This window comes from Macaca nemestrina, chromosome 12 (genome assembly GCF_043159975.1).
Source record: "Macaca nemestrina isolate mMacNem1 chromosome 12, mMacNem.hap1, whole genome shotgun sequence".
NCBI lineage: Eukaryota > Metazoa > Chordata > Mammalia > Primates > Cercopithecidae > Macaca > Macaca nemestrina.
In genome coordinates, this window is record NC_092136.1 from 121,362,598 (window position 1) to 121,387,864 (window position 25,267).

General features: G+C 42.5%; 1 protein-coding gene across 2 annotated transcripts in view; it reads left to right on the forward strand.

Annotated features, from left to right (window-relative positions):
* The window catches only part of LOC105476491 (sortilin related receptor 1), a 179,518-nt gene that overhangs the window by 81,434 nt on the left and 72,817 nt on the right, over positions 1–25,267 (forward strand). For both annotated transcript variants that reach the window (XM_071075729.1, XM_071075730.1), the window contains exons 13-20: positions 9,259–9,437; positions 10,934–11,120; positions 15,935–16,063; positions 16,571–16,656; positions 19,941–20,113; positions 21,188–21,319; positions 23,299–23,390; positions 24,578–24,824. In XM_071075729.1, the coding sequence (XP_070931830.1) occupies positions 9,259–9,437; positions 10,934–11,120; positions 15,935–16,063; positions 16,571–16,656; positions 19,941–20,113; positions 21,188–21,319; positions 23,299–23,390; positions 24,578–24,824 (1,225 nt within the window). The remainder of the gene's footprint in view (positions 1–9,258; positions 9,438–10,933; positions 11,121–15,934; positions 16,064–16,570; positions 16,657–19,940; positions 20,114–21,187; positions 21,320–23,298; positions 23,391–24,577; positions 24,825–25,267) is intronic.

The window sequence follows — 25,267 nt, forward strand, 5'->3', positions numbered from 1 at the left end:
ACTTCCCACATTTGTGCTATCATTTATATACCCATTAATTTAATTTTCATTTCACATGTTTAGCAAGCGCCGATTGTGCCAGGTACTGTGTATCTATAGATGAATAGGATGCATGCCACCCTGTAGTCATAAGGTGGGCGAGGAAACAATTGTAGTGTTTGGTATACTGCTATGTGTGTAATACGCACGTAGGGGACATAGTTTGGCTTCCTAGGAATACATTTCATTCTTTGTATGGTTTTCAGATTTCAGAGTCAGTTCTCGATTTGCCTTGTTTAACTTCTCTGAAAATTAAATTTGCATTCCAAACTGGCTCTTCTGAAGGAGTTAGTGTGATTCTAGTCCTCTTACACCATCTGTCGGTGCATATGTGCTCAGGGAACGCAGCGTCATTCTGCACTAGCTGGAGCAAAACATGATGAGGAAAATAAACTCGCTGCCAGAAAATCATAAAGCCTTCCGCAGACGTTCTGAAATGACTTGGGGGTTGTAGACTTTGGGGGATTATGGACACTGTAGCATTCCTCTATTTGTATAGGTTTCTTTTGGAAGTGTCTGTTTGAATAGTTCAAATAGAGCATTTGAAAATACAAAAATACATACAAGCTTCCTATTGACAGGTGCATGTGTCCCACATAACAACCTGAGCTTGGCCTAAATCTGTGTAGCCACCTGGCATTTACTCAGTGTGTTGTTCACAGAGGTATTTTGCTTCTTCTCCTGCTGCTCTAAAAAGCAAGAAATAATATTCAAGTTAGTTCATATTCTCAAACTACAGTAGTGATTTGCTGTGATGCCCGTGCACGAGGAGAGGGTGCTTCTGACAAGACCGGATATCTGTTGCTGGGCTAGGGCTTCAGGCCCCTTCTAAGTTTGGCCTCCGCAACCACAGAGATCTCTTTTCCTTTATGACTCACAGCATGTATAGGCTGTCCTATTAATTTGGCATTGATCATATTCTGACTTCTTATGTTAGTTACCTTTACATGATGTGCCTGAATTCTGCAACTCGTTAGTAAGGTCTTTGTAGGTAAATACTTCTGCTCGATACAGGTTAGCAGGCACTTAGCAAATATTTGATTGAAATAGGTCATGCATACTTAATCATCCAAGATTGCTTTTTTTTTTTAAACTGATTTATAAAACTAGAGGAGACCTAGCTGGCGTGCCAATTGCAGAGCTCCAAGGGGACCACTGCCATTGTGCTCCGTGTCAATGACAACCCCGGGAGCACAGATGTGAGTGGAGGCTCCCTGGATGTGTGCAACCTGGTGGTAACCAAGAGACACCAGAGATGACCTAATCCACTTTCCTTAGTTTTCACATGAGGGAATAAGAGATTAGTCAGGAGTTAATGCCCACACTGGAACTTGAGCATATTTCTGTTAGGAATCATTTCAGGTCAATTACACAGACAGCTGTCGAACATCCACAATGAAGCAGATGCTGTGCTAGATACCAAGGATGCAAAGGCGAGTGGGACACTGATCAGGAGCTGCCTGTGCCCACTGTTGCTCTGTGATGTTTCTGAGCCAGATGCAGAGAGAGAGGCTGGGAGGAGGGGGTTGTTTGAAAGAGGGCTTTCTGCTCTGATTTTACCCATCTTTAGGGAGGAAAGCCAAGTAAAGTAGCATTGGTAACTCAAATAGGTGGTAGTGGGGACAGAAATTGAAGCATTGCTCGAAGTAAACATTAGTGGTTTTTTTGTTGTTGTTGTTGATGTTCTTTTAAGTTATGCGTGTCTTTCTCTCCCTGATCAGCACAGATATCTAGGAGTTGATTGTTATTTGTTTCAGCTTCTGCCTTGAGTCTCCTCTGAGACTGTTACCTTTGTTATTGTTAATTGAAATCGAGAGCGAGAAGTGGAACACTTTGTTTTGCTCTTGTGTCTACATGTCTGAAATGGGTAAATAAGAACCTGCACTGGGGATTCACTGATTCATTCATTCAGCATGCTGCTCCTATGAACATGCTCACAGGAGGTGTAGGAGCAGTGGCTTTTTCTTCGGAGAAGGGGCTGTTGCATTTTTGCACCCCGACTGAAGAAGATTCAAACACGTTTGTCAGCTTTATCACGGAAGATAAGATCAATTTCTGTTTCTTCACTGCGGTTTGCTTGTCAGTGTGATGATATTATTCGTAGTCAGTAATAAGATTTTGAACTTGCCCCAAAGCATCTTTTTTTCTAAGATATCCAGTTTCATAGGGGCTTCTCTCTGGAAATCCCGAAAAGCTCCTGCAAAGACTCCACGCAGCAGAGCAGCTGCCTTTTCTGGACCTGGGCTCTGGAATCAGACCCACAGTTCCAGAATGTGGGAGGCAGCAGTTAATGTCTTCACTTGCTTGCAGCACCTCTCAATGGTACAGTTGCCGGGAGAGCCACCTCTACTTTATCCTGACCCCTGTGGTTTTTCTGCCCCTTGAGGTATAGAGGAGCAGGTATTCTTATCATGTTTTTTTTTTGTTTTTCTGGAGTGCCATGGTGCAATCTCGGCTCATTGCAACCTCCTCTTCCCAGGCTCAAGCGGTCCTCCCATCTCAGCCTCCCGGTAGCTGGGACCACAGGCGTGAGCCACCATGCCTGGCTAATTTTTATATCTTTTTTTTTTTTTTTTGGTAGGCACGGGTTTCGCCATATTGCCCAGGCTGTTTTCATTTGAACTCCTGAGTTCAAAGTGATCCGCCTGCCTTAGCCTCCTAAGTGTTGAGATTATAGGTGTGAGCCACCAAGCTTGGTCCTTATCACCTTTTAACTGTTAAGAAACCGAGAAATGGGGTTAAAAAAAAATGCAGTGCAGTTTCTTTAACTTCCTTCAGCAAGCGTTTATGAATAATGCCCTTTCTGTGTGCTAGGAAAGATTCGAGGTGCCAGGGGCAGAAAGTAAGAGGTCTTATTCCTGATGAATGGCAATCTAGTAGAAAACACTCGCAAAATCAAGTCACTGAAATATAGTGAGGTATAAGATTATGGAGAGCCCTGGGTGCATTGGGAACCAGAATGAGGGCCAGGTGGTGCTATCTGGGGGACAGAGGAGGGCTTCTGGGAGAGGAAACCCCAGCTGAACCTAAAAGGATATAAAGCAAGGTCGGAATGCTTTTCCAGGGCTAGAGAGACCTTGAGCAAGGGCCAAAGCATGCTCAGTGGGGAATGTGCACGGCTCTTGAGTATTAATAGAATGCAAATTTCCAGGTGGGAAGTGGTGAGAAACGAGGTTGGAGGAAGGTCTGTATGTAGAGGCGAGGTCCTGGGGGACCTTACCTGTGCCTTACTAAAGAGATTAAAGTTTGCTTTGAGGTAATAGGGTCCCTTTGAGGGATTTTAGTAGGGGAATGACATGGCTAGACTTGCACTATGGAACGATGGATCTGGCAGAATGGAGAGCATGGATTCAGTGGAGAGAGACCGGAGGTGAGAGCTGATGCGGGGGTGTGTTTGAGGACTAAGTCTGCAGGGCATGGCTTCTGATTCACTGGGATGATGGGAGAAGTGATTCTACCACTCATAGAAAGGCAGAGGGGAAGGAGTAGGCTTGCAGGGTTGTATATTAAATGCAGACATGGACAGGTTGAATTGAAGCCTCTGTGGTGTGTCCAAGGGGAGATATCCAGCGGGAATCTGGATATATTACAACATCCGGTTCAGCGTTCTGCCACCCTTTGCAAGAATTTTCTCCATGCCATCTGTGATAGACAGTCTTCTGTTCTATACTTGAACATTTCTCTTGGTGGGGAATTTGCCATATCAAAAGGTGCTTCCATTTTACTTTGGGACAGTTTGCTGTTCATTTGCTCACTCATTCATTTGCAAATGAAAGTTCTCTGGTAAGGGAGAGCCCAAATTCTCCTCCCTCCAGCTTCTATTCATGGACTTAGTTCTGCTCTGTGGAGATGTGCAATAGATATTTCCTTTGGCATGAAAGCCTTTCAAGTATTTAAGGAGTCTGTCATGTTCTCCTCAGTGTCTGCCATTTCATGATGAATATCCCCAGTTCCTTTCCTCATCCCGAATCTCCATCTTCTAGGTTCTGCCTTAGGTCTGCCTCACGATGTCAGTGCCTTAAAATGTGGTACTTGGATCTGGCCCCAGTAGCCTGAAACGTGCAGAAGACATTGAGATTTTTGCCTTCACGATTCTGAACACTCTGTATCTATTAATAAAAACCTCTGACAATATTTACATTTTTAACAGCCATCTCAAACTGGTGGCTCCTATTAATTTTTTTTTTTTTTGAGTGAAGGTATCATTTGCATACCACAGGATGCCCAGATATTGACTACAGCAGTTAATCAGTTCTGAAGGGTGCATGTCAAGATGTAGAGTATTTCCGTCACTCCAGAAAATACTCACGTGTCCCTTTCCAGTCAGTGCTCTCCACCCCCAAACCCCTGCCCCAATTACAGGCAACCAGTGGTATGTTTATCGCTGTAGGTTAGTTCTGCCTATTCCAGAATTTCATTTATTTGTATGTTTTGTATTTGGCTTCCTTTACTCAGCATAATGATTTTGAGATTTATCCATCTTTTAACTGGTATTGGTAGACTGAGTTCACTTTAACTAAAATACCTGAGATCCTTCTTTCTTATGGATCTTATTAAAGACCAGATGTTCCCCATTCTGTATTTGAGCAGATAGGTTTTTGAAACAACGTGTGGAGCTTTATTTTTATTTTTGCTTATTTTTTTGGTTTGAATTCTATTTTTGGCATTTATTTTATTATTTATACAATTAGCCTTTTACCCTTTGCAAATTTGGCAGATTCGCCTTCCAGATCCCTATTCAGATCATTGACAGATGTGTTGAGCTCTGTGAGAATGAGAAGTCTTATCTTGGGTTGAGATCAAACCATATGTCAGCACTCTTGGGATGTGCTTATTTTACCACCAGTGAATTTTATCTGACTGCGTGGTCCACAAAGATCTTCATGAAAAAATGAATGTTCTGTGTCATTGTCCTGTTTTTCAAATCAAGAATTACCACGAGGAAAGGAAATGGAGTTAGTCTGTTGTGACTTGTGTGTGAAACCATTTGGGTTCTTAGCCTTGACCTCCTTTTCGTCTGATTGCTCTCAAATAACCTGTTTCATAATCCATTCTTGAAACCACCTTTTCTTCATTGAGGAAATAAACGTTTTTTCCTTATTCTAGTTTTTGAGATCTTTGTTCTTCATAATTCTTCTAGAGATTTTTGAAAAGGATGCTATAATCATCGTGTCTTTAAGTCTTTCAGTCCTTAGAATATATTTTGTACTCATTTTCCTTTAACTTACCTAGTTTTTCTTGTCATGTCCAATTTGAAGATTATTTTCCTTGCTAAGGAGCAAAATAGAAATTATTTTTTTCTGTTTTTTTTTTTTAGACCCAGCTTTACTACTATGTTGTTACTCAAAGATTTTTTTTTTTTCTAACGAAGTCTTTATTTCTTTTATTCTCAGTTTTCCAATCAGTCAGAAAACATAAAATATTTTCAATTCAAAGTTCTAGTAAAGATAGGCAGAACTGGGTGATGGTTTTCATAAATGAATGAACTAATGGATGAATGTATATCAAGTGCTCTGTTTTTTTAAATTGATACATATGATTATGTCTGCTCTTATTTATTCTATTGACCATCAGAACAATGATCCTGTTCCTTTCTAATTCTTTATAGAACTTATCAGATAACCCATCCACTGACCCACCAGTCTGCCAATTATTTTGGTAATTTGAAACATAAACCGTGATTCATTTTGAACTTACCTTGCTACTGTTCCGACAGACTATTGGCTGTGAGAATTACAGCTAGAATTAGCTCACAGTAACTGAATTTTTTTGCTCTTGGTTATATGACTTTTTTTCCCATCTTGAATATGTTCTTTAGAAACCTGAACTCACCAGGAACCTTTCTGTGTAGCTGCCTGCTAGAGTCCTAAGTTGGTTATCTACCACACTTCTTCCTTTTAGAGTATCTGTGGTTATATTATGCTTTATTATTATATTATATGACCTTCCCATCTTCTTGAGAGTTTTTGTCCCTGGGATTATGTCTATATTTTTATCTGAGCAGTTTGAATTCTTCATTCCTAAAGCTTAGTGCCCTATATCCTCTTTCATAACTTAAGAATGCAAAGATGGGCGAGGTGCGGTGGCTCACGCCAATAATCCCAGCACTCTGGGAGGCCAAGGTGGGTGAATCATTTGATGTCAGGAGTATGAGACCAGCCTGGCCAACAAGTTGAAATCCCATCTCTACTAAAAATACAAAAAAAGAACGCAAAGATGGCTTTGTTTCTTCACAAGGTTCTTGTCACTTTTACCAACACAAGTTCTCCTTTAGGGGTCAGAATTCAGTCCAAAATACGTGTTCTCTTAACTGCTGCTGTTGATAAGGCAAGAGCCTTTTCACCAGAATTCTGAAGAGCACCATTTTCTAAATGAGTAGTGTATTTTCAGATACAAGCTATGCTTGGTCATGCACCTGCTTGTTATTTCATTAATGAGTTATTGTCAGAGTCCTCTGGGAACCCTCAAGAAATGAGGTGATTCATTTCCTGAGGTTATGTGGGGTTCGAGGAGCTCTTAAAGAGAATTAACTTGGCAATGTATAAATAGGTGGACTTTAGCATTACCGCTGAGTGGGCAGATGGCTACCATCATATCTGGATAATAGGTTGACTCTGCTGGTTCATTTTGCTTTAAAAGTAATATAAACCTTTAGCTTATGACACTGGTTACAAGAAGGAGATTGAATGAGTTAATTTATCCAAATATCTGTTTCAAAATTTTCTTAAACCAAAAGTGTATCTGCCAGGTGAGATTTCTCCCCTTGTGAGAGATTTGTAGTGGGAGATTACTTAGTCTCCCATTGACATTTATTATTCTGCCTTGTAATCCTACCAGTTGGTTTAACCCCTAGCCTTTTTGTGGCAGTATCTTTTTTATCTTTTTTTTTTTTTTTTTTTTTTTTTTTTTTAGGCGGGGTCTTGTTCTGTCACCCAGGCGGGACTGCAGTGGTGCAGTCATGGCACACTGCAGCCTCACGCTCTTGGACTCAAGCATTCCTCACACCTCAGCCTCCAGAGGAGGAGCTGGGACCACAGGGGGCACCACCACACGTGACTAATTAAAAAAAATTTTTTTTTCTGTAAAGATGGAGGTCTTGTTATGTTTCTCAGGCTGGTCTCAAACTCCTGACCTCGAAAGATCCTTCTGCCTTGGCCTCCCAAAGTACTGGGATTACAGGCATGTGCCACCATGCCTGACCAAATCAAGTTTAATAATCTTAATATGAGATGAAGTGTTTGGATTGAGTGATGTCTTGAAAAGATTTATGTCAAGTATTATAATCCCAAGGTGTAAAACTAAAATCTCAAAAACATGAGAAAGCTGAAAGAAAAAGTTTTGCATATAATTTGGATTTAAGAAGGGCCCAGAAGCCCTGTGATTCTAAAGAGGCTTGAATTGAGTGATTTCTCATGTCAAGCATCTCACCCGCTCACTGGGTGATAAAACAAATGTTGGGCAGATTTTCTTCCTTGCCTCCCTCTCCCTCCCTCTTCTTCTCCTTCTTCAATACCAAAGATAGTGTAAAATCAGTGCAGTTACTCAAACGCTGCTTAGTTTTTCAAGGACTTGCTTCCTTGTTCTGTTACAGTCTGTCTTGGAGACTTTCCTCAGTATATACTTTCCTTCAACTTTTTTGCTTTTTAATTTCTAAGACCACGGAAAAGTTGGAAAAACTGTATAAAGAACACCCATGAAACTTTCACCTAGAGTCACAAATTGTTAGAATTTGCCAATTTGCTCTACTTCTATCATTGGTCTATTTATCTATCCTGTGTATCCATCTATTATTTTTTAGCTGAATCATTTTAAAGAAAGTTACAGACATCATGCTCCCTCACAGCTACTTAAACATGTATCTCCAATAAATGAGGGCATTTTCCTATATAATCACAATGCCATTCTCACGCCTAAGAAAATTAACGTGAACTCGGTATGACTTATAGACTATATTTTCTCAGTTGTCTCAAATTATTTATGGCCGCTTTTCCCCTTCGATCTGGGATTTAGTCAGTCCTGAACTAAACCCTGGATTGGATTTATGCATTGCAAATTTGTTTACTCATTGCATTTTGCCATTATACTCCTTTAGTCTTTTTAGATCTATAACACATTATCTGCCTTTTTCGTTTATTTATTTGTTTTTTGTGGCCTTGATTTTTTTGAAGTATCTGGAGCAGTTATTGTGTAGAATATCCCACATTTTGTCCAATTGTATAGAATAGTACACAGAGGGTGTGTTCTTCTCAATGCTTTATTCAGGAGGTACCTAATAGCAAGTTGTCCTGTTATTGATGATGTTTAGCTAAGATGGTGACTCTCTGATCATTCATTGTGAGATTATGTTTTGTGAAATTTTATTTCCCCATTTGTAGTGAATGATGTGTCTGTTGGTTGATGTTCAGACAATCTGAACATCCTGGCCCCAACACTTTCACCCCGTGGTTTTAGCATTTTTGAACCTTGTGTGATTTAGTTATTGCAGTGGGGATTACAGAATGGTAATTTTTCTGTAATTACTATTATATTGTTTCCAACCTTTAAGTGTCATTCTAATATAAGAAAAAAATTGGGGGCTGGGCACAGTGGCTCACGCCTGTAAAACCAGCACTTTGGGAGGCCGAGGCGGGCGGATCACGAGGTCGGGAGATTGAGATCATCCTGGCTAACATGGTGAAACCCAGGCTCTACTAAAAATACAAAAAAAAAAAAAAAAAAAAATTAGCTGGGCGTTGTGGCAGGCGCCTGTAGTCCCAGCTGTTTGGGAGGCTGAGGCAGGAGAATGGCGTGAACCCGGGAGGCGGGGTTTGTAGTGAGCCAAGATCGCGCCACTGCACTCCAGCCTGGGCGACAGAGCGAGACTCTGTCTCAAAAAAAAAAAAAGAAAAAAATTTCTCTTTTGCTCCTCTGTCTTTTAGTATCATTAGAGACCCATGTCCTATTTTCATTCAAAGTGTAATCTGTTACCATCATTTTTCTTTTTTATGTTTGAATTCTCCTAAATTCGGCCAGTTGGAGCCCCATCAGGCTGGTTCCTGTGTTCTTTGGAGATGACTGCGTTTATCTCTGAGCATTTCCTTAAACTTTCCCTGCCTTAGCCTGGGATCAGCCGTTTCTCCAAGGAGCCCTGATTCCTGCTCCTGGTGAACGTTATATGGAAACCAAGCCTTTGCCTTAGATACTTTAACTGCAAGGATTCTCTTACTTGCGTTTGGGCAGATACAGTACCAATGAAGGGGAGACCTGGAAAACATTCATCTTCTCTGAGAAGCCAGTGTTTGTGTATGGCCTCCTCACAGAACCTGGGGAGAAGAGCACTGTCTTCACCATCTTTGGCTCGAACAAAGAGAATGTCCACAGCTGGCTGATCCTCCAGGTCAATGCCACAGATGCTTTGGGTAAGCTGCTGCCTCCTTGGACCTTTTCACATGGATATGCATGGACTTCCTGTTATGTGCAAAGCAGCAGCTTAGATACTGTGTACTCAGAGGAGCTTGAGATGCGTTGGGGGAGATGGGCCCATAAGAGTTAGCAAAATGCATAGGGAGGTAATTCAGGGCTTGCTCAATTCTTCTTAGTAAGACTGGGTGTTATTCTTTGTATCTTAGTTTCCTCATGCAGTTCCTGGCACATAGGGGGTTTAAAGATATGTCTGCTGAATATGTAGATAAATGCATGAATGAAAAACATAGTTCCAAATCAGCAGTGCCAATTGGACGTATTCAGTGAGTGTGCCTGACTCTCCATAAGTCAGTGTGCCAAGCAACGCAGGGTCCTCTCAAAGCCATCTAGGATCTAGTCGTGATCTGCTAGTCTGGATACAGGATGTGTAAGTATGCAGGCAGAAGTGAAACTCTTCAGCATCCTCTCCCTGCGTCCCCACGTTATCTTACCCTTTCCTACCTCTCAGCCTTGGCTAATCTGATTCTAGCTGCCCGAATGCCCTGTTTCTTCTCACCTCCACCCATTTGGCCTCTCCTACTCGAAATCCTTTTCATATCTCAGGATCCAACACACTTGCTGCTGATATCCTAACCAGAAGACATCTCCCTTCTCTATGTCCAGGACATAAGTGTACTCATAACTCTGTGTCTGTCACTCGGTGTGTTTCACCTTCCATTGACTAGATTATAAAGCCCTTCAAAACAAGAGCTTGCCCTGTGCATATTTGTGTTCCACCTACTGGAAAACTCGATAGCCTTACAGTCGGTAGGAGTTTAATAAGTTTACTGTGTTGCATGGCATTGAATCAAAAGTTGTGTATCGACTTCAGGTAGTATCTAATCTGACTGAAGACACATATATGAGAGTCAAAAAGTGCCAACATAGACATAGGCATACTTTGGAATGCTTGTAAAAAGCACCCTACTTACATTTTGATGAATGTGGCAGATGGAGTGATGGTGCAAGGTATCTTAGCATTTTCCAGCCTCTTTCCATGGAGATCCTGTACCTTCAAGTAGGGCCAGCGAGCCCTCCATTGCCCTCGGGCCACACTACCAGATGTGCCCTCACTGCCCGAGGAGGCAGGCTGAGAACATTAGCCCCCAGTGGTATTGCTCATCAAGGAATCAGCCGTTCCCCAGTTCTCTAGGAGAGAAACACTTCTGGCTACTTGTTTCTACAGTAATGTCTTCTGTAATGTTTCAGAAGTTTGGATAAAGGTGGCTTGCTTCTTCCCAACTTTTCCAGGCAAATGTCTGCATTGCAGGTATCCTTTTCATTGGCCTAGGGCTGCCCAGCTTCAAAGCAAGCCAATTGGAGGGTCTGTGTGCTTGTGGGGTGGCAACACATAGACAGGAAGTGGGGGTTGAGGCTGGGCACCTTGAGGCACAGCAGGGAACCCCGTATGGGCCTGCCTGTAATGCTTCGTGCTGTGTTCCTTTTTCCTTAGGAGTTCCCTGCACAGAGAATGACTACAAGCTGTGGTCACCATCTGATGAGCGGGGGAATGAGTGTTTACTGGGACACAAGACTGTTTTCAAACGGAGGACCCCCCATGCCACATGCTTCAATGGAGAGGACTTTGACAGGCCAGTGGTCGTGTCCAACTGCTCCTGCACCCGGGAGGACTATGAATGGTTAGTTCTTCTTTGATGACTGGCGACTGAGTTGTGCTTTATTCACTCAGTAGTGTCGGGGAAAGAGACTAGGCACGGTCCCTTTCCCTGAGCAAAGGAAGGGAATAGAAGGAAACAATTATTTAGGAAGCATCTTTTATGTGCCAGGAGCTGTGCTAGGCATGTTTCATGTAAGTTGTCTTCTTTAGTTCTTTCTTACAGCCAGGTAAAGTGGTAGAGGTGTCTAGGAGAGCTGTAGCCATTTCTTCAGGAATAGATAGCTCTGGGATTTATTTCTATTAGGGTAACCCAAAAATTTGCTGAAGGTTCCATTGTTGGTAATCCTTCTCCTTAGGACCGTATTCTGGAGGGGATTTATTTCTTTATCTGAAACAAGGGGATGTTAGTGTGTGTATATGCGTATGTGTGTGTTTGCATCATGTATTATTTCTTGAGCAAAATATCCAAGGCACTGCTGCGAATGCTAAAAGTAGAAGTGACTTGTGCATAGCTAATTGGCACAGGAGGTGGAAGAGAGCAGGTGCCTCAGAGCAGGAACCGGTACTTTTATTTTGACTATTGAAAGGAAGGAGAGGGCTGTGGATTGCTGTTGGAGAATCAGGACATTTTTGAGAGAAGTGATGTTTGAGCTGGTCTCTCATGGAGCATCTATATTTGCAGACAGCAGTGTTTTGAGACCATGTAGCTGTAACAGGCAGGTGTAGAGGCAGCAGGGTGTGGTTGGGAGTTTAACTGGGATGCCTTGTTGGGTGTATGACATGGGGATGATAATTGGAGATGAGGCTGAAAAGATAGAATACAGTAGAGCAGAGAGACCTTAGAAGGGATGAACCTTATTCTATAATTAGGAGGAAGCCTTCAGGGGCTTTTGAGGAGAGTTGATGATCAGAACAGAGCTTAGTTGTAGGAATTTTGAGGAGAGTTGATCAGAACAGAACTTAGCTGTAGGAAGAGGATTCTAGTGGCAGAGTATGCAGGATCTCAGAGCTCCTGGACAGTTACTTTAGTCTATAATTCAGCATGAAATCGTTGTAGTTTATTCAGGAGCACCAAGAGAGCCATGGGTATTTAATATAAGTACACAACTCATATTTCAGTGGTTGCCGAGGCACAGAGGAACTAGATTTTGCTTTGGGCAGCTGTACTTGTCTAGACTAAAGCCAGAAACTTCTGATGTGTTCTAGACCAGAGGTTGGAACATGGTCATAAGGTAAATGTTCTAGACTTTGTAGGCCATATGGTTTCCATGATCTGCATTACAACTCCTCCCTCTGCCCATGGCAGTGCCCATGGTGCATGAAAGCAGCTCTAGATGAATGAATGTGGCTGTGATCCAGTAAATCTCTATTTACAAAAATGGCCAACCAGGTTTGGCCACTTCTGTTCTAGACCAGTGCTTCTGAAACTTTAAGGTGCGTATGAATCACGTGCAGATTCTGCCTCAGGAGTTCTGGGGGTCTGCATTTCCATCGAGCTCCCAGGAGATGTGGATGCTGCTTATCTGCACATTCACCCTTTGAGCAGCAAGGCTTAGAACACAGAAGACAGTCATTTCCTTGGAAAGGTGTGTGCTCCCAAGGGAACGACACAGACTCTTTAACAGCAAAAGCACAGAGCTGGCTGATGTTCTTGGTGATGTCAGTTCCATGCTGTGTGCCTTCTGCTCTTCCTTAGACACTTTTTCATTATAGTCTAATCTAATCTAAGAGCTTTGTTGGCCTCAGGTAGTCCTCCTTAGACTGGCTTGAGACTGGAGATGTCCTAATCCCTGAAAATATCATAGTGACCTCTATGCCCTCTTCCTATCCCCAACATGTACTTCAAAATAAAATTAAGACTAAGTAAAAAATAGGTAAGACAGTCTAACAAATTTTTGGGTTTTTTTTTTTTTTTCATGACATTTAGGCTTAAAAAACAAATAACATTAAAATTTTCTCTCTTGCCCTACATTTCCCCAACCCCCACCAAAAAAAAAAAAAAAAAAAAAAAATTCACAAAAAAACAAAAAAGAAATGGAGCTTGGTGTGCTCTCCTGGGTAAACTGACCTGCATCCTGCTGGTCTGCCATGCCCACCCCATCTGCCTTGCTGGAACCTGCTGGATGTTCACCCTGGTTGTATGCGGAGTCTTTTTATTATAGACCAGTCAAACCACCTCCTCTGCCCCTTATGGAGTTGGGTTGCAGGCCAAATGAGATCGTGGGGTGATGACCCTCTGAAATGCTAAGGGGTATATGGATATCGGCTGTTCCCCGCTCCACCCCCCATTGTTTCTCTGCTTGCTGTAGCTGCTGGAAGGCAGCCAGCCCAACTGTGTGGCTCTTGGAGATGTTTGATGGCATCGGACTATGGCAGTGAGAAGGAAAATGGTCCCAAGATGGATGTCAGGAAATGAGATGAGATTATAGTATCTTTCCATTAGTTCAGGTACTGGTTGACCAACTGTGTTTGAACACCAGGTTTTTTCTGATGGTCCTTTCAGACCACACAGGGAAGCCCAGCTATTGGCCCCTGTTCCCTGATTTCAGTGGCAGATTCTTTTATATCCTTATATTTCTTGACATTGCCAAGTCATACAGCTTTCACATTCTTGACTGCAACCCCTAGTAAATAATACATTTTCTATGATGACCCTGTACCTACATATGTATATGTAGATACATACACACATGTAACTAAAACACAAGTTTTAGGAGACAACGTTGACTTTTAAATGTATGATGGGCCTTTTGCAATCTTTTGCTCTTTTTTGGGAGGGGAAGAATCTGGTCTTGGGCCTCCCAGGTACTTTCAGAGTCCACTAGGTCATGACCTGTGGTCAAAGAAAGCTGCCCAGGAGGAGTGCTTTGCTATTGGAGGCAAATAAGTAATTCGCTAATGCTTTATCTGGTTCCTAAAAAGATTTAAAGTGGCTGTTCAGTAATAACGAACCGAGGTAATGAAAGAGGCACGTTTGATCCAGTGGCAAAACTGCTGCCTTTCGATTCTTTACAAATTATTAAATGTGGATTATGATATAATGCACACAGGCCACTCTGTATCTGTTAATACTTTTCGTGTCAGAAATGTTTAATAAATATTTGGGTTTTTTCTTTTTCTTTTTTGTTTTACTGAGACAGAGTCTCAGTGTCACCCAGGCTGGAGTGCAGTGGTGCGATCTTGGCTCACTGCAACCTCCACCTCCCGGGTTCAAGCCATTCTCTTGCCTCAGCCTCCAGAGTAGCTGGGACTACAGGTGCGTGCCACTACGCCCAGCTAATTTTTGTGTTTTTAGTAGAGACGGGGTTTTGCCATGTTGCCCAGGCTGGTCTAGAACTCCTGACCTCAAGTGATCCACCCGCCTCAGCCTCCCAAAGTGCTGGGATTACAGGTGTGAGCCACCATGCCAGGCCTAAATATTTGTTGAATTGAATAGAGCAATAAATGTGTTCTGGTAGAGCACACGAATGTGGAATATATGTTCTGTTCTATAATTCTTTGAATATGTTCTATAATTCATTGAATTATAGAATTTACAGCTTGGGCAGGGCCTTAGAACATTCATAGTACAGTCATCTTGTTTTAGAATCGTCTTCGACTGACGCCTCCTGCTTCCTACTCCAGGATGCTACCCATCAAGCTGGGAGGTTTGGCAGATGTGACCCCAAATCACAGGCAGTCTCGTGAACCTAACTACTGTATCTCAAAGTACAGGATGATTTTAGCTAGTATGTGGACATAGTCTTAAATAACATTGAACCCTTAGTCAAAATTTTTCTTTTTTTCTGAGACAGGGTCTTGCTCTGTTGCCCAGGCTGGAGTGCAGTGGCGCAATCACGGCTCACTACAGCCTTGACCTCCTGGGCTCAAATGATTCTCCCCGCTCAGCCTCCCGAGTAGCTGGGATCACAGGTGTGCAGCACCATGCCTGGCTATTTTTTTGGTTCTTTTCTGTAGAGACAGGGTCTTATCATGTTGCCCAGGTTGGTCTTGAACTCCTGGGCTTAAATAATATGTCTGCCTTGGCCTCCCGTAGTGTTGGGATTATAGGCATGAACCACCATGCCCGGCCCAAAATAATTTTTTTAAAAGGGTTATTCTTTTAAAATTTCTCTTTTACTTCTTCAGAGTCTGTCAAACAGAAAGTCTCATTGGTTACTAGTAATTCTGTAACATTTGCCTAATCCCTTTTAACAGAGAGGGCAGGTCCAGATTCTTAGAGTAGGGAACTGGATCTGGCTAAAATTTAATATTGCTTTGATTTGGCATGATGATTTGTGTTTTTTTTGGTCTATTTATGGCATGTGATTGTGTTTTCCCAACTGTGGTTCTGATATAAATCTTCTTTTGAAGATGTATTTTATATAAAAAGTACATATTCTTTTTTTTTTTTTTTTTTTTTTTTTTTTTTTTTGAGACTGAGTCTTGCTCTGTCACCCAGGCTGGAGTGCAGTGGCCGGATCTCAGCTCACTGCAAGCTCCGCCTCCCGGGTTTACGCCATTCTCCTGCCTCAGCCTCCCGAGTAGCTGGGACTACAGGCGCCTGCCACCGCGCCCGGCTAGTTTTTTTTTTTGTATTTTTAGTAGAGACGGGGTTTCACCGTGTTAGCCAGGATGGTCTCGATCTCCTGACCTCGTGATCCGCCCGCCTCGGCCTCCCAAAGTGCTGGGATTACAGGCTTGAGCCACCGCGCCCGGCGACATATTCTTTAAAGGGACAAGTTAAATAACTTAAAATAAAAGTGAAAAGTAGTAAGGTAAAGTCAGCACAATTGGTACGGGAACGCCTGAAATGTATAAAACAGTGGCCTTAACAAAGCCCAATTGCCTTTTTAGTGACTTCGGTTTCAAGATGAGTGAAGATTTGTCATTAGAGGTTTGTGTTCCAGATCCGGAATTTTCTGGAAAGTCATACTCCCTTCCTGTGCCTTGCCCTGTGGGTTCTACTTACAGGAGAACGAGAGGGTATGTATCACAGAGATTTCCCTGTCAGGTTCTCAGGGGTCTGCACATGGAACGAGAGAGCATAGAGGGCCATCTGGATTGCTCTATACTCTAAATTGTACAATTGCAAGTTAATAGCCTACAAGTAGTTTGGGCCACATTTTAACTTATGGTATTTGTAAACTCTCCTACCTCCAGTGAGAAAAACATTGCAAGTCTGTAAGCATCCCTGAAACTCTAGGAATATCTTACGTCATCAACTTCAGCAAGGAAACATCTTCAGAGGAATGTATTCAAGAGATATATTTAAAAATCTTGGCCAGGACAGTGCCCTAAATTGTCTGGGCTTGCCTAGTCTAGTTTTAAGCAGAACTGACTCAGAACTACTGAGCATCCTCTTTCTAGTTCTAAAGGGGAATGAGTGGATGGACTGTATTGACCGTGGATAGTAAATATATTCCTAGCTGGGATGCCTTTGTGACTGTTCTTCCCTGTTTCTGACCTCTTGCTCTTGGGGTGGGGTGACAGCTACCGGAAGATTTCTGGGGACACTTGTAGCGGAGGAGATGTTGAAGCGCGACTGGAAGGAGAGGTGGTCCCCTGTCCCCTGGCAGGTAAGGGAGGTGGTTTCTTCCCTTTCATTTCTTGAGACGTGGTTGCAACAGTGTCATGATCTCACCTAAGTCCGAGCTTGTGGCTCCTGTAATTGAGTGGAGAAAAACAATGGCCATCACAAGCATCACAGGGCTTCCCCTTTTCCCTAAGGTTGGTGTCTACACTCAACTTATGCATAGCCATACCCTTTTTTAGGAATGGAAAGTATGTTGTGTCAGCTCAGTTTCTTTGAGGGAAATCCCTTTGTTAATTGAAAAATATTGATTCAGCATCCACTGAGGTAGAAAGGTGCCCATGGGCTTCTGTGTGTTCCTTAATCTGTTTGTCAAAGTTGAGTATAAAGAGGCGTGTGGCTTCTTAGGAAGTAGCTGAGTAGTCTGTGTTAATTTTATAATAAAAATAACTGTACAATTTTAATGGAATTTTATAGATTTCAGTGTACTTTTTTATGTGTTGCCAGTTTAACCCTTTTAACAACTCAGGGAAGCAGATATTATCACTTTTGTTTTTTACTTTTTCATGAGGAAGCATGTTCAGAGGAAGTTAAATGGCTTAAGGTCACACATCTAGTAAGTGACAAAGTTGAAATTCAGACTCTAAGCCCCATGCTCTTCATTGGACATTGCCCAGAGGGCAAATAAATGTCATTCTCACTATTTTAGATAATCATTATGCATGCTAATTAAGAAAAACTTCTCTGAAATGATTCATATGCTATAAAGGTATAGTGTGTTTTAAAATGTTTCTGCTAAATTTAGTGTTGATGTCACATGGGATCTTTACAATAGAGACATGAAATTATGGTACTTTGACAAATAATCTCTTAGCTGCTTATTTTTCTTCACTCTGTTTCCAGTTCTTATTCATTTAAAGCTTCTTTATTCCCTCCATGCCCTCTTTCCTGCCCATACCTCTTGGTGAAGGCAAACGGCTGGAGTTAACTTCCATCTACGGTGGGTGGTGTTGTCTACGTGGACAGCCATAAGCACCGAATGAATCATGAAAGAAGCATGTGGTCTCCACAGGCAGGGCAGGGCAGCCCTGTCTTTTGCTTACTGCTGCCAGCTTGCCCTGGTGTTTTTCATGCTAAGCTCGTTAGTCCCTTAATTTAATCTTTCATCATTACCAGAGTAATTAACATACCTCACTATGGAGACTTAAAAAGAACCACCACTTCAGCAAATTCCAACAAATGAGCAGATAATATTCAAATATTTCCCTCACAAGAGCTGTTATTGATGAGGGCGTGGGTTAGTGGGGTTTGAGTGATTGCTCTTAAGGGGCTGGAGTGCCTACTTTTGTAATAAATATTTCTGAAGATAATTCAACAAGGGACAAAACAGCTTGTTTAAAGCCATCTAAACTGGCAGGAAAGCTGTTTTCTCTTCTACCAGAAGATAGAACAGGGAATGAAGTGGAGAAATCTCATTCCATTGTGGGCCACCTCCTATGTAGAAGAGAGAGAGAGAAAAAAGGCATGGAATAGGGGGCAGGGATATACCAGGAAAGAAAAAGATGCTTTCATAGGACTAGTGGAGCCATAATATCTTTGCAAAGATGAGGTAATCTGGGCATCTGGAAGGATTTTTTAAATGCAAGAATTTTTCTTCCTTTACGATTACTATGAAAACACACATTCCTAGGCTGTGCTCATGTATGGCCAGGACCAGCCAGGAATTCCATTCCTTTTCTAGGTTAAGCATTGCCCACTGGAATGCCACATGCTGCTCTGAACATAATCCTAAAACAAGTATTTCTGGATTCAGGTTCTACTTTATGGGTATTGGTTTCTTAAAGGAAAAAAAAAATAACCCAAAGTGACAGAATGAGGTTTATAGATGCTGGAGAGAGATGTGGGGCAAAAGGCTCACTGTTGCAAAGGTAGCTTTCATGTCCCTATACGTTAGCTGGCCCCCTCCCTGGGAATGACAGTGGGAAGGTTTTCTTGACAACCAAAAGGGGAGGTAGGTTACCATGTGATGGTAGCATAGATAACTTCTAAAGTGACCTGCAACCAAAGGAAAAGAAGGAAAACTTACCTTACTAAAAATTGTAGATAGATTTATTTTTTGATGCATTATCTGTATTGCAGCTTTTATAAAGAAGGTGATAGGTACATGTTAAGTCACTGAGTGTATGGAATCAGGAAGTGGGCAGGAATGGCTAACCCAGGCATGCAGCAAAAGAATTCAGATTTGCATCTTGGTTCCATATGCAACACACTGTCAAGAGGCACACTTTAGACACAGATGCTGTTGTGCTGCTTGTGTCCACTCCTGGGGAAGAATCTGGATGTTTCCCAGGCTGTTCCCTAAGTGGAAAAGAGAGTGTATTGAGTCTTCCTATTTCCAGTTGTCTGACGTTAGGTAAGTATCTTCAGCACTCAGGACCTTCATTTCTACATCTTAAAAATCATCCACACCCGTGTCTGTATCATAAGAGAGAGCACAGTGTAGTAGTTAAAGCATAGACTGTGGATCCAGAGTGCCTGGGATCTGATCTCAGTTCTGCCACTTGCTAGTTGTGTGACCTTGGGTGAGTTACTTAACCTCTCTGGTCTCAGTTTTCTCATTGTAAAATTTGGTTAACAGTAGTTCTACCATCGGGCAGTTGTTGTGAGTCTTAAACAATGCCCAATACTTAGTAAGCACATTATACACAATATGTACACAATTTGTATTTGTTGAGTAGAAACAGATTTTTTGTGATGATTATGTTGTGCACCATTTTCTAAATAGCCAAGAACAAATGCATTATTATTATTTTGAAGATCTAAGAGGTTGATGTAATTGCCATATGGTGTTGTAAACAATATGAATAAGTGAGCACATTGATTAGAGAGCTTAGTTACAAGGCTTCAGTGACTAATGGTCTCTTGTCAACAAGATGATGGTGCTGTGGTGATAGCAGTCACGTGAGGAGGGGGAACAGGGCGATTGGTGTAATTAGGTTGGCAAGTGTGACTTGAAGACTTGTAGGCTTCGCCCAGACGTATGGTTGTTGGAGCATGCATATTGGGAGATTCAGATGAAAGAAAAACGTAACAAGTAAAAACACTTGCAGATGAAGAAACAGATTCACTGAAGTTTAAGTCACTTGCCTGAGGTGGAAATGTGATTCCGTTATGCACCTCCTGAGTCTTGATTTCTGTGCCCTTCACTGGGTCCACACCACATGCCAATGGATTTGAGGTTTGTGTGTGAGAAACAAAGAGGTCAGATGTGCTAGGACCTCTTCAGCATCCCCTGGGTCCAACCTCCCACGTGTCTTGTGTGCCTGGCAGAGGAGAACGAGTTCATCCTGTATGCTGTGCGGAAATCCATCTATCGCTATGACCTGGCCTCGGGAGCCACAGAGCAGCTGCCTCTCAGCGGGCTACGGGCAGCAGTGGCCCTGGACTTTGACTATGAGCACAACTGTTTGTATTGGTCCGACCTGGCCTTGGACATCATCCAGGTGAGTCAGCACTTGGCCTCACTGTGGGGGCTGTGCATTGTGACTGTCCCGTCCTGATAAGCTTCATGCAGAATGGCCTATGGAAATGGACAGTTAGAGGTTTGTAAGTGTCGCTCATCTCAGGGCCGACAGGTAAAACTTTCCAGTCTTCTGTGTTAGTATTTTTCTTTCTCTGTCTTCATTTGGTCATATAGGAAGCATAAAGAAGGCCCTAAATCCACAGATGTGCTTGAAAGTGAGGTCTTGCTTTGCCTGCTGGGAAGGTGTTGGGACTAATAATGTAGGATGATTAGTTGCCCCCTATTGTGCCAACTGCCTCTTGAGCATCTTTCTTCCCAAGTCATGATACAGTAACGCTTGACTTACCCATAGCTCACATAATTATCCACTTCAGCTGTTCTGAACACAGATAAGAACCAGGAAGCAAGCGTTAAAGAGCCCTGGTCAGGCCAGGGAGATAGCCATACACTCAAACCCATGCATTTAAAGGAAAGCTATTTGATCTTTATTCATTGTCTGCTTAATCCTTTTAGAAAAGCAATTCCAACAACTTTGTATCTAGATTCCCAACCCAACAGAAATCTTACAGTGCCTGGGTGTTTGAGGGGGTTGGGGTGGGGGATGGCGGTGATGCTGAATGGAGCTGTCCAACAATAGCACTTGATGGCTAAGAGCCTCACAGGGAAGAAAGAGTATAAAAGCAGACACAAGAACTTAAATATAACAGCAGTCTGGTTTCACTTCTTTTAAAAGCAAACAGACTCATACATCTCAATAATCTCCGACTTTATTGTTGCGATACAGCATAATTTAGTGACCAGTGTTCATAGTGATAATGCAGAGTAATGTATATGATTAAATTCTCTTTGTCCTGCTTAAAAAACAAAAATGTAGTACATTTTAGAAATGTTTTCATGAAAACCCGGCTTCATGGGTCTGGAAAGTTTACTAACATAAAACATCTCATCCCTTGCCAGTCCTACCACTTGAATAAAGGTTACCCTTCATAGGACTGACTTGGCAGGCGGTCATTTGAACAGTTCCTAGCATTTATTATGACTTTTCTCTCTTCAGCGCCTCTGTTTGAATGGAAGCACAGGGCAAGAGGTGATCATCAATTCTGGCCTGGAGACAGTAGAAGCTTTGGCTTTTGAACCCCTCAGCCAGCTGCTTTACTGGGTAGATGCGGGCTTCAAAAAGATTGAGGTATGTGTATTTTCGTGCTGTTCTTAATTAAGGGAGTAGGCGGGGCACCTGGGCTTTGAGCCAGATTTGACACAGAGGCAGGGGCCAGTGTGTCAGATTACTCTGGAAATTTCCTGCGAGTTTCCAGAGAATGGACCAGCTGAGCCTCTGGAGAGGAGAGAAAAGGGGGTAAGTACCTGGGAGTTGATCTTTTGACTAGCAGAAGCTTAGCTAATAACAATAAATGGTAATATTATTTTTATTTTATTTATATATGTACTTATTTATTTTATTTATATATTATTTTTGTTTTATTTTACTACTTTTATTAAACATGATGGCAAAAACTAAAATTACTTTTGCATCAACCTAATATGGTATTATTATAATACTGTAACAATAATAGTCTAGTATTATTTTAGTTAATTAGAGTGATAGCAACAGTATCATCATCGTCATCATCGTCGTCGTTATTAATCCCCATTTCTCTGCAATGTAGCTATCTAGTAACCTGTCCCGCCTTATATACCCAAGGCAAGGATAATGAATGACCTCTAAACTGCCAAATCATTGTCTTGAGGAATGTAGTATGCTCAGCTCACTGCATCAGCACCTCTTTATACTGACTCTGCATGGAGAGATGGCATGTGGGTTAAGTGGGAAGTGCAGTAGAAGCAGGGAGATGCAGAGAACTAAGAGGAGTTGTAAGACGAAAGACACAGACTTGGGAGATAGACCCGGGTGTAGGCTTGACTCCACTAGCTAAGCAACATGGGGCAAGGTGCTTATGCTTTCTAAACTTCAGTTGCTTCACGCGTTAGATGGAGATTCATTTATTCATGCAACCAGTTGACAGGGGTTCTCTGCATGATACATGTGGTTTAGGTTCTGATGATACAGCAGTGGGCCTGATTCACACGTTCCTGTTCCCACAGAGCTTAGATTTTAGTGGAGGAAGCAAAATAATAAATCAGTTCTGTTGGTGATACTTGCTGCAAAGACTCTGAAACAGTGCAGTGTGATTGCACTTTTGGAGAGTGGGGCAATATTAGAATAGGCAGACAGAGCAGGTAACTTGAGGTTGATGTCTGAGCTGAGCCAAGGATGATCTTGTGTCCACCTCATGGGGATGCTGATAGAAGTGAACTGGCATCTACTGAATGCTGCCCTGGTGGTCGTGTTATTGCTCTTTCTCTCCTTTCTTTAGTTACGTGTGGTCAGCACTTGGCTAGGGGCCAGAAGAATGCAGGTGGTTGGTCACAAGCACCTACCTTCTCACAGGCTGTGGGGTGACCACTGCACAACTCAAATACTGTTGGTGCAAAATGATGTCAAATGAGCCAAGGTGCAGAGCTACTGATGCTTATAGGTCCAAGTGGGTCAGAGAGTTAGGAAAGGAGGCAGGCCTGGCAGTGAGGTTTGAAGGAGAGTTATGCCTTGATTAGAGTAAGCAGTGAGGCAGGTGGGTCCAGGATGGGATGTGGCAAGAGCAGACAGGAGTGAGTCTGCATCAGGCTTAGAGAAGCGTGAGATGACCAGCCCGGCTGATGGAGAGGAGCAAGAATATGAGTCCCACCTGTGGACTCTTCATTGCAAGGCTGTGACATTGAGAATCTGTTTTATGGGCAGTGTGGAGCCATCGGTTGCCTTGGAACGTGGACTGACATGGGATGGTGAAATAAGTCAATGCTTATTTGCTTATTATTTGAGTAATTTACTTATTGATATTGCTTTGTCCAGATCATCATGCCCTGGAAACTGGTGCATTCATGGTTCTAGCTCCTCTTTCAGACCACTTGAAAAACGTCCCATGAGTCAGAGGAAGGAACAGTGCATTGTGACTAGAAGTTGGGGCAGGTTTCCCAGATGGGTCGCGTCAGGGAAACAGGCAGGTGTGGAGGGGGCATGTCTGTAGGCAGAAGCTGAGGAGCCACCTTTGGCAATGGGGGTCTTTAAGGAGCTCAGATCCGTCTCAGCCTCTTTCCCCCTGTTTTTGTCAGGTAGCTAATCCAGATGGCGACTTCCGACTCACAATCGTCAATTCCTCTGTGCTCGATCATCCCAGGGCTCTGGTCCTCGTGCCCCAAGAGGGGTAAGTGTTGCCCCAAAAGGAAATCAGTCTTGCATCCAGTGCTGCAATAATAGATTCTCATGGAAACACAGACAGTGGGACAAAAACCTGTTTCTCATGATGGTGGTTGAAATGATCTATTAACTGAAAAGTTAATAGAGACCACAGCTTAGTCACCATGGTCAGGTAACTCCATTCACTTTTTGTTAGCCAGTGTCAGAATCTCTTTAGGCATCCAGATGTCTTGCATCTGTAGGTTGTTTCCCTAGAAAAGTTGATGTTAAAAGAGAGCCTCTGTAGACCTAGATAGGCCTGCTTGGATATTGTGAGAACTTTCTCTTGAGTTTTATGCATGGTACAAACATTTAATTCATTCCATCTTTCCCCTGCCTTCCTAGCATGTGTAGGTTTTCTTACTTACAATCAGTGTGCACTTGGGGAAGGCAAAGGTGCTTTTTATTAACTCATTAACTGAAGGAAACATAACTAAGAGGGAAATCCCTGATTTGACATTCTGGCTTTTCCTCTCTCGTAGCATTTATGATAGAGAATTGGCACAATTTTTTCAAAGAAAATTCTAAGAGTAATGTATGTACTTGGTTGACAGTATTTAGAGAGAACAGAAGTTGATAAAAATTTTGCTTCCTTCCTTTTCATTCTTAACCCTTCACCCTCACACTTCCTAGTGGTAATCATTATTAATAATATCTTGTGTATCTTTCATGATTGCTTTTACTTATGTACAAGTAATGTCTTTGCAACACACACACACACACACACACACACATACATGCCAAATAGAATTGTAGTAGAGTTTCTATTCTGTACTTTTTTAAACAAACTTAATATGTATTGAAGATAGTTTTGTGTGAGCACGTATAGATTTTTTTGGTTTCAGAGTATTCTATTATACGTACCATAATGTGTCACCTCCTCTGCTGATTAACATTTGGTTTAATATACAGACATATACATTTCTTTGTATATTATCTTTGCATAATTTGATTTTATCTGTAAATTCTAGTAAAGGGATTTGCAGGTCAAGGAATTTAAGTGGTTTCAGGTATTATCATTATATATTGTTATAATAATGCTGAAATAACCAGCTGGATCATTCGAAAGGGGTTTCTGACCTTTTTTGGAGTAGTATTTGAGCTCCCATTTCTCTAGTCCTGGTGAGATATGTGTTCTGTCCCCATTTCCGCCAGGGTGATGTTCTGGACGGACTGGGGAGACCTGAAGCCTGGGATTTATCGGAGCAATATGGATGGTTCTGCTGTCTATCGCCTGGTATCAGAGGATGTGAAGTGGCCCAACGGCATCTCTGTGGACGACCAGTGGATTTACTGGACGGATGCCTACCTGAACTGCATAGAGCGGATCACGTTCAGTGGCCAGCAGCGCTCCGTCATCCTGGACAACCTCCCGCACCCCTATGCCATTGCTGTCTTTAAGGTGAGTCCGTTTGCTGCCGCCGTTGGACAGTCAGCTCCAGTGGGTGAGGACATATGAGGTCAGGAGCCTGCCGTCCCTGGGCTTTGCAGAGAAGCTGGTTAACTTCTTAAAGATTGCCTTTTTTCCAAATTTGAGATAACTTATTTTCAGTCCTATGGAGGGATGCCAGGCAGAGGCGCCAGGGGACCAGGCTCCCCTGCTGTTCACATTTCAAAAGGTTAAAAGTGAAGGCTCTTCCCATGAACATTCCCAGTTTGTCCCTCAGCGTCAGTAGCCTCATTTCGGGGTGGTGTCTTCATTTCTTGTGCGCTTTGCTCACTTTATTCCCTGATGACTTCCGGCGAGCTCTGCACCACCTACAGTGCCTTGCAGTTCTTTTCCAACTCTGGAGAGCAACATGGCTCTCCCCAACTCTGGGAAGCAGATTTCAAACTGAGGGGGTT